Source organism: Leucopleurus acutus (genome assembly GCF_964270905.1).
Source record: "Leucopleurus acutus genome assembly, chromosome: 11".
Lineage (NCBI taxonomy): Eukaryota > Metazoa > Chordata > Mammalia > Artiodactyla > Delphinidae > Leucopleurus > Leucopleurus acutus.
The window spans coordinates 84,260,441-84,270,411 of NC_139152.1; the positions used below are offsets into that span (position 1 = coordinate 84,260,441).

The following is a 9,971-nucleotide window of genomic DNA, read 5'->3' on the forward strand; positions in this document are numbered from 1 at the left end:
AGTTCCTTCTCTGTTTCCTTGTCCTATTTATGGATTGAAGACATTCATGCTTTCTCTTGAGACGGATCTCCTCAAACCTTTTAGCTTGTTTTAGTTGTAAGATTTATAGAACCACTTGTAAAGTCAAAAACAAAGTTTTTTGGTATAGGAAAACTTTCCTTGCTTCCAACTTTGGAGACAGATCTCTAGGTACTAAAATGAGAGAGGTTTAGCAGAATTACTTTTTCAAGCCAGAGTTTCACATACTAATAGTTCCCATTTCTAGGAAGATCGTATGAGCCATGCTGACGGGTAGGATCCCTGAACAGAAACAGGTTATATGTTTTTATCCAATTAACTTGAACAAATTCATCCATAGGAAAAAGTCTTTTGTCTTAAACATTAGCATGGATTTATATTTCCTTAGAAAGATTTTAAAGTATCTTGAAAATGTCCTTGTTTCTCTTTCCTGTATTAGTTCCGTGAAACCTTATTTGACTCCTGAAGAAACTGAGGCCTGGAATCATGCTTCTGAGCCCTTCCTACTAAACTATCCATCTTGCATTCAGCTTCTGCAGCTTTCAAAAGGCTTCACAAAATCACTAACAATGCAAAGGCCGGTTCCTTTGCGTGAGACGCAGTCTGAGGCTGCCTATTTCTCCGACCTCCGTTTTACACTTTCTTCCCTGACTGTGGCTGTTTCCTGTTCTCTGCTTTTGCCCATGCTCTTCTTCTTGCCTGGATAAACTTCTCCACTTTGTCTTTCTAGAACTGAACTGTCTATCCAACACAGTAGCCACTGGCCACACGAGGCTGTTGAGCATTGAAACGTGGGTAGTCTGTGTAGAGAAGGGCCATAAGTGTAAAACACTGGATTTCAAAGACTTAATGAGAAAAAAAATGTAAAATATCTCATTAATAATTGTTTATATTATTACATGTTGAAATGACAACATGTTTGATATATTGGGTTAAATAAGATATGTTAATATTAATTTCATTAGGCTCTTTTTCATTTCTGTCAATGTGGTGACTATAGTAGAAAATATTGTTACACATATGCCTGAATTTCTGTGGGATGATGCTGTCCTAGAGAGCTCCTCAAACCTCACAGCTTAGATTAAACTCAACTCAGTGTAGCTTCCCTGACACCTCAAACCCCATTTCGCTCCAAATTAATAATCTTCCCTCCGAGTCATGACTGCACCCTGTTCTTTTCTCTCTAACGCGGCACATTCCCTGGGTCCGACAAGGCTGTAATATTTCTGGGAGCTGAGACCAGGTCTTTTTTGCCAGAGTTTTGTCTGCCTCTCCCCCCCACCCACTCCTCCCCAGCATGGGACCTGATGGGACTAAAGATGAGATAAAGAATTAAGTGAAAGAATTAAGAGGCTTTTAAAACTATTAGAAACAGACATACGGTCATGACATGATTAGAGAACCTTTAATGTTCTCTACTTCTTTTTATTTTTTGGCCAGCGGCATGCGGGGTCTTAGTTCCCTGACCAGGGATTGAACCCGCGCCCCCTGCTCTGGAAGCGTGGAGTCTTAACCACTGGACTGCCAGGGAAGTCCCATTCTCTACTTCTTTTACTTTGAGAAACTGAGAGGTGTTAAGCATTGCAAAATATGGGACGTGGCGGAGGGCAGGGAGAGAGGGTGCTGACTCCAAATTCAGAGGAGGCGCTAAACTTGGCATTGATTGACGCAACACTTGGAATTAACATTTTGCAAAAACTTTTAAAGAGCATCCCATTTCTCTCTAGCTTTCTCTTTGGCCTTCTACGTTCAATCAAAATGGTTGTCACCACCTTTGTGCAGACAGTCTTGTCCACGTTGGGCAGTAGCCTCAGTCCCTGGCCTTGTTAGGCTGGCCTCTCAGGATTTGTCCTTCGTCCCCAAGGTCAGATGTAGGATGTATCTTTCTGATTTGTAAACCCTTTGGGCCAGGGAGGAAGGGCTCCGCTTACACCCAGTTACTCAATGGAAAAATCTGTTTTTTTAAATTTTTATAAAGATAATACATTAAATTTCTGTAGCTTGTTTTTGTATATGAGCCTTGGTACTTTGTGATGCTTTGAAATGTTAATTTTTTCCTTGAAGCTGTTGCCTTGAACATAGTATTTTAGGAAAAAGAATTTTAATCAATATTATTATTTAGGGACAATAGTATTTTAGGGGAAAACTACTGCAAAAGTACCCATATTAGACTGCTGTGTCATTTTGACCAAACTTAAACAACAGGGTCAAGCAAAATGTAGCCACAGATTAAAAGTCTTCTATACATAACTGACAAAGTATTGCTAAGGAATGACTACTTCTGTGTTGTATTTTAACTGCTACCATGATCGAACTTAAGGTTTGAGATGATAAGAAGCTGATATAACTTGTTTGATAGCAGAAATGTTGGCACTAACATGTGAACATTGTGTAATGGTTATATTATCAGAAGAATAACCTATTCTTTATTCTTCTAATAAAGGACCTATTTTCTCCTGTAGTTTCCTTAACAATTTCGTTTTTTAGTGATTGCCTGTGCTTCGTTAATTTCTATAACCAAGCTGGAGTGGAATCCAAAAGAGAAGGTAAACTATAAGCTGTTTTCAATATGATTGTCAAACCTGGTTCCTTGAATTATTTTCAAAATTATTTTTTAAAATTTGAAATTAAAATTTTAAACCCTTCAACCATCGAGGCTTAGTAAAAGAGGTGAGATTTAAGGGTAGGGAAACAATGCGAATGAAGGTGTATGGAGGTCAGACGAAGCACCACATGTTAAGCAGAGGTGATGAAAACAGAGTAGAAGATAGTTTGTATCAGCATAGGGTGAGAAATAAATGTGGTTGGGGATAAGGTTGTGGGGGAATAGTTTGTGCAAGGCTTTAAGAGGTGGGCAGAGGGGCTCATGCTTGATGTAGGTGATCGGCCGCAGGCTTTTGAACAGGAAAGTAAATTAAAAGAATTTTATTGGAGGGCTTCCCAGGTGGCGCAGTGGTTGAGAGTCCGCCTGCCGATGCAGGGGACACGGGTTCGTGCCCCGTTCCGGAAAGATCCCACATGCCGTGGAGTGGCTAGGCCCGTGAGCCATGGCCGCTGAGCCTGCGCGTCCGGAGCCTGTGCTCCGCAACGGGAGAGGCCACAACAGTGAGAGGCCCGCGTACCGCAAAAAAAAAAGAATATTATTGGAAGAAAATTAGAAGAGACACCTGGGATGTATTGAAGAGGAAAGAGACCGGAGTTAGGATGGCAGAGGGAAGGCAGTTCCACTAGTTTAGATTTTAAATCAAGATTCCCCTAGACTGGAAGAAATAGCATAAGAATGAAAGGACGTGATGAAGTGAAGATGACTTCCAAGTTTTTGTCTTGGGTGAACCAAAGAACCTGTTCTCATGAACAGATAAGACTGGGTCCCTTGGGACTTCCCTGGTGGTCCAGTGGCTAAGACTCAGCGCTCCCAATGCAGGGGGCCCAGATTTGATCCCTGGTCACGGAACTAGATCCCACATGCTGCAACTAAGAGTTTGCATGCCGCAACTAAAGATTCCATGTGCCACAACTAAAACATCCTGCGTGCTGCAACTAAGACCCAGCGCAGCCAAATAAATAGTTTTTAAAAAGAAGAAGAAAAGATTGGGTCCTTAACAGGAATAAATGATTTCATGGGGAGAAATGGATGGGTTTGGTTTCAGAATCGTTGAATCTGAAGCTATAGTGAAACGCCGAGGAGAAATGTCTAGTTAGACATGGGGGACTAGACCTGGGGTAGGATCAAGAGCCATCAGAGCATAGGGTAGACTGACGGGTAGTTTCCAGGCCAAACATCAGAACACAAGGAATCAGATGTTTCAAATTAAGATCAACTCATGTCCTTAGTTACCTACAGAGAGAAGGGAGTTAGTGAGGAGCAGCAGTTTTTCCCAAGGGGCAGGTGGAGTTACTGATGTTTTTCAAAGAGCAGTTTCAGGGGCTTTCCTGGTGGCGCAGTGGTTAAGGATCTGCCTGCCAATGCAGGGGACACGGGTTCGAGCCCCGGTCCAGGAAGATGCCGCAGAGCAACTAAGCCCGTGAGCCACAACTACTGAGCCTGTGCTCTACAGCCCGTGAGCCACAACTACTGAGCCCGCCTTGCTACAACTACTGAAGCCCGCGCAGTTAGAGCTTGTGCTCTGCAACAAGAGAAGCCACCACAATGAGAATCCTGCACCCCACAATGAAGAGCAGCCCCCGCTCGCCGCAACTAGAGAAAGCCCGCATGTAGCAACGAAGACCCAATGCAACCAAAAAAAAAAAAAAAAAAAAAGCAGTTTCAGGGGCTTCCCTGGTGGTCCATTGGTTGACTCTGTGCTTCCACTGCAGGGAGCATGGGTTCGATCCCTGGTCGGGGTAATGGCAGGGTCAGAGGAAGCATTTTCCACCAGAGGGGATTCTGGCAGGTGATGGAAGCCTGCAAGAAGCAAGTGAGAGACTGAAGACGGTGAGGACGAGCCAGGCAGAAGTTAGAAAAAAAGTGCTTCCTGATAAGGAGAGCTCACAGAAGAGTAGCCCTAGGTGTATTTTACTTCTTAACCACTGGGGGGAGGCCTTCCACCACAAATCAGCAGCTGGAAAGGATTCATCAAAGCATACTCCCCAGTTGAAAAACCTTTTTTCATTTCATTTTCTATCTTAAAAATGTGAAAAGTACCTGGTTTTCTATTCACTCCCCTTCTGTTCCCCAATATCCACGAATGCAAAGAAAACTCTTTACATAAGTTCACGGAACAGAATAATCGTTTAGGTCCTGCCCCAAACTGTGGAGTGCTTCAGAGGTTTCACAGCACATTCCTGTGCATTGACTTAACGTGGTAGGGAGGATAAGAATTATGATGTCCTTGTCCCACTTTACGTAGCAAGGAGATTAGAGCTTTGCCTGCGTTCATATATGTGTAGTGGAAGAGTCTGGACCCCTCCTTCAGTGCACTGTTATTAATATCATGCTACAGAAATCCTCTCCCACCCCCAAATTCTGCTTCTGTTTGATTAAGCCATCTTCATTGTCTAGAGATGATAGGAGATGGGGTGGGTCCCCTAGTGCTGTCACCTTTGAAAAGGAAGTGGCCCCCATTCTCGACCCTGTAACGTAGGCCGGTCAGATTCTCCCCGGAGTGGCCTGGATGAGAACAGTGGGTGGATGTGATCCTCCGTGGGGAGGGTGAGCGGTGGTGTCTGAGAGTTTGATGTGCCTCAATTAGACCTTTGTGGTGGATCAAAGAAAAGAACTGACCTGTAATCTAGCACACTTGTTTGTTCACACTTGTAACCTACGGCAGAGCAGACAGTGAAGTAGGAAGAAAATATAGGTTATGATTTGAAATCAGAGGGCTGAACTGATGACAGTCCACAGGCTAATTGGGCATGTGGGCTAAAGTCAGAATTTAGACAAGCATTTTTTACTTAGATGGTGTTTAAAAATGCTTTTTAAAAATGGTTTCCAGTATTTAAAAATCAGGGGAGCTATCTCTCTCTCTCTCTCTCACACACACACACACACACACACACACACACTCCGTGGGCCTTTTTTTGGCCCCGCCGCATGGCATGTGGGATCTTAGTTTCCTGACTAGGGATCAAACCCGAGCCCCCTGCATTGGAAGCACAGAGTCTTAACCATTGGACCAACAGGGAAGTCTCTCTCTCTCTCTCTCTCTCTCTTGTTTTAATCTCAAAGGAACACTGGGGTCATACTTTCCTACTGGCGAGAATGGAATTGAGCTGATGGGGCGTGGGCTCCCCATTGTCCCTCTTTTTGCAACCGTCAGTTTCATTTCTTTTTATTAGTTTCCTGGCCTCCAGAGGCAGCTGACTTTGGAACCCCGAATTAAAGCCATTCTCTTTCTTGTCCTCCATTCTCTCATTCCTGCCCCCAAGAAAACAGTCTCATAATTAGCATTTGCTTTGTAGCTGTGCTTACCTTATAACATCAAGCAGACCTGTTTTCTGAACTGACGTTTTCTATAGTAACAGAGAAACACAAAACCCAGGGGTGATAGCCAGTTTCCTTTAGATGCATACTTGAAGTCTGGAATAACCACATGGACACTGGGTAGGTGCTTTTCAAGCCTGCCTTTCAACTTTGGGATTCCCAGCTGTGGGAGAGCAAGTCATGCCTTGTATGGAAAGTTCTTTCTTCTGTTGAGTCCAAATTTGCTTTCCACTCTCAGCCGTTTTGTGATCCTTCTTCTGCCTGTTGAGGTTCCACAGACAAGTCTTAAAGCCAGAGTGTGTGAGAACCAGAGAGAACTTTTGGGGTCACTGTATTCACATTCTTACCGGGCAGTTGCCCTGATGTGCATCCACATGGCCTTGCTCACCGTGTTCCCTCCGGGGGTTGATTTATGCTCACTGGACAGCTTTTTCCTTTGGCCTGACCTGCCCATTATTATTTCAGTATGTCCACTAAAGTGAATGCATTTAGGCTAAATTCTGTTTCTTTTTTTGTTGTTGCTCTTAGGATTATGTATATCACGTAGTGAGTGCGATCTGTGAATGGACAGTGGCCTTTGGTTTTATTTTCTACTTTCTAACATTCATCTACGATTTCCAGGTAGGTATTTATCAATACAAATGTTATAAGTTATGATGCGGATTAGTAGAAATCCATAGAACATTTCTTGCATTTAACATAAGAGCACTATCTTTTTACCCTTATGTGTTTGAAAAAATATGTAAGTATTGTGCAATTTAGTGTATTCCCAAAGGAAAGCATCTTGAATAGCTCTCCTAAACAAGGAAACGTTCATCTGTCCTCTGCCATTTGATGCTTATAGTCATAGATCCTGGTTATTTTTTTTTCAAAGAGGTCTCACAAGTTCCAAATAACAGGAAATATGTCTTTTCTTAAAAATAAAAGTGTGTTGTTGAAAAATGTTCTCAAGGCAGAGAGAAGATGGGACCTTGTCAGATTTGGCAACAGGGAAAATCTTACATTTTGAAACAAGTGAATTACTAGCTAAAAGGTTAGAGAGAAGGCCAAGAAAACTCTTGAGGACCCAACTCGAGCTCAGTACAAACCGTAGTGAGATCATCTCTGAGGGGGTGCAAAGCTGTTGGGAGTTTCAGAGCTGGCACTGGAATTGTTTACCTTCTTTTAAACCTTTTTTATTTTTTTAAAAATAGAGTGTCACCCTAAGGATATCCACAGAAATCAATGGTGATGTTTGAAGGAAGGAGAATTCAATCTCACTCAAGGAAAGTGGCAGACAATTTCTAGAAGTGGTACAGAGGATAGACAGGGTTTTAACGCTGCCCTGCGTGGAATTCATCTGCAGCACATCCAGGACTTGAATTTCTTTAAGAATTCCCAATAGTTGTACTATTTCCAAAGGTATGTTTTCCTAGAGAATGTAGAGCATTTATGACATTGTAGCAATGTTTTTATAATTTTCTAAGTAGACACTTTTTTATATTAACTAATTCATTACAGAAAAGATAAGGTGTTCCAGAAAATGGAGACCTCTTATTTTTTGTACAGATTCTGTTTTGTTTCTTTGTCTGTAAGAGATTTATGGAAATACACTAAAGGAGGAATTCATTAAAAAGTAAAATCAGGGAATATTCATTTTAAAATTTCATTTTTAGAGAATGCACTGTATAATTTTATATCTCTAGAGCATCTATAAAATTCAATTTATAATGATTAAGATTTCGTTAATAAACTAACACTAAGAGACTATGATTTTTAGATGAACCAAGCAAAATGCTTCTGTTGAAAGGCCTTAATACCACTATGCACATTAACTCAGTGACCACGGAAGACCACGGTTTTGAAATTCTGTCCCCCCCACAGGCCTCCCTGCTGACAGAGACCAAGCTTCTACCCTTGCTGCTAACTGGCAGTCCGTAGTGATGTAACTCCAGGTAGGATTGATTCAGCAAGGCAGCTTAGAAATCAAAAGCCTTCTAACAACAGAGTGAAATGCAGGTGAACAACTAACAGGAAAAACTCACTGGATTCCGGACTGTTGTCTTTACCAGATGAGTGGGGAGAGGGGAGTGTGTCTCAGGGAATATCCAAGTAAGGCAGGATTATGGGAAGGAGACTTTTGCTTAATACTAAACCTCTGCAAAAGCCAGTCTGCAAACAGCATTGCAGATTCCACTTATAAAACTACCCTTTATTGTTACTGGCATAACTTGACATACAGTCTGACTCAGAAGCTGCAACTAACACCTTGCATTCATTTTACGCCAGTCAATGTGCTGATGGGAGCGCAGGTCTGAGAGAGGAGAAAGGGGAGCAGGGTGTGTGATGGAGTTTGTTTGCTCCTCTTCTTAATGCCTATGGCTGGATGTTTGCACACTTTACAAAATGTGAAGCAGGTCCTTTGCTCAGCAAGACCTGCACATGGTGCCACTTTTCACCCAAATCAAAAATGACAAATGAAAAGCAGGTCATTCCAGAGGAAGAAGTGGGTCTTGAAATAGGAAGGCTTAGGTTTAGAAGTTGAAGAGAAGGAACTCTTCTTCAGGGACCCTCCAGACCATAAACCCATGTCTGGCCAAGTGGGTCCAGACCTTGAGGGCATATGCCAAGGGCAGAGCAGCCCGCCTGGATAGCTGTGGAGGAAGGAGTGAGACTCAGGGGTGGTCAGCCACTTCTGCAAGGTCACACTCTATTTCCCCTAAAGGTTCAGTGGTGAGAGCCTCAGACCCACTGCTGGGTTAGTGGTAACTTGTTATAATGCTGTGGCTCTCTGTGTAACACTGGAACTGAAATACTGGTTAAAGCTATGTTCTGCAGAGGGGGAGGAATGCCACTGACTTTTACCGTGGAACCTGCAGTAGAATGAATCCAGAGCTGGGTCTCCCTTGGAACAGACTTTTGTTATCAGCCCTTCTGGATGCATTGTCATTCATTTCTATATCTCTCTGCAAGATTTAGATTGGGAGCTCCTTGAGGGCAGAGTCTGCGCCTTAATCTTTGTCTTTGTAACTCCAGCATTTACCAGACTGCCTCCTGGTACACAGTAGGTGCTTAATAAATAAATACTCACTGAATGCATGAATGAAGGAATGAGCAAATGAAGGCATGGCTAGGGATATTTGTAGTGCTGCATAATGAGATTTACTCTGGTTTACTAATTAAGTGCTTAAATAGTCTGTGTCACCTTGTACTATTGACTGTTCTGCTCTGTGTGCTGTAAACGTTTCAGTTGTTTGGGCTTCTCCATTCTATGATGACTCTCTTCATCCTGGACAGTTACCACAGAAATTGTTAAATGGGCTAGACAAAATGGTACACCTGGCTTGGCACACTGAGAAGGCCAAAAATCACTCCAGACAATCACGTTCTGCTGATTCCATGAAATCTCTAAAGCTGATCTTATCCATATTCTGGTATTACTTCTAATTTCCATGAACTTGCATTTCCTTGGACCTCATGCCTAAAGGAGTAAAATAAAATGAAATATTTCTTTATTTTAGTAGTTTGTGTCTCTGTTAAATTACAATATGTCGACTGGGTGCTACCATGAAGTATATTTATCCGGGAAAGGATTCTAGCTCCACTTGGACTCTATAAAGGTAGAGTTTAAACCTTATGTGTTCTTTTTTTTTTTTTTTGCGGTAAGTGGGCCTCTCACTGTTGTGGCCTCTCCCGTTGGGGAGCACGGGCTCTGGACACGCAGGCTCAGCGGCCATGGCTCACGGGCCCAGCCGCTCCGCGGCATGTGGGATCTTCGCGTACCGGGGCACGAACCCATGTCCCCTGCATCGGCAAGCGGACTCTCAACCAGTGCGCCACCAGGGAAGCCCACCTTATGTATTCTTAATTCATGTAGATTTGCATGTGGGCAGGATGGCTCATCTTTGTAGAGATTCTTGAATAGTAGTATCAGAAGTTTGCACCAGAAATCCAACTCAAATTTGTTGAAGGAAAAAGGGGCATCTATTGCTTCAAGTAATGAGAAGTCCGGGGGTAGAGCTGGCTATAGGGATGGCTGGATCCACAAGTG

The 9,971-nt window shown here is 42.8% G+C and overlaps 1 protein-coding gene across 1 annotated transcript in view; it reads left to right on the top strand.

Annotated features, from left to right (window-relative positions):
• Positions 1-9,573, top strand: part of DRAM1 (DNA damage regulated autophagy modulator 1) — a 44,685-nt gene extending 35,112 nt beyond the window's left edge. Inside the window, exons 5-7 of the mRNA XM_082850105.1 lie at positions 2,506-2,564; positions 6,470-6,562; positions 7,135-9,573. Of these exons, the coding sequence (XP_082706231.1) occupies positions 2,506-2,564; positions 6,470-6,562; positions 7,135-7,179 (197 nt within the window). The 3' untranslated portion in view covers positions 7,180-9,573. The remainder of the gene's footprint in view (positions 1-2,505; positions 2,565-6,469; positions 6,563-7,134) is intronic.
• Positions 9,574-9,971: the final 398 nt, after the last annotated feature.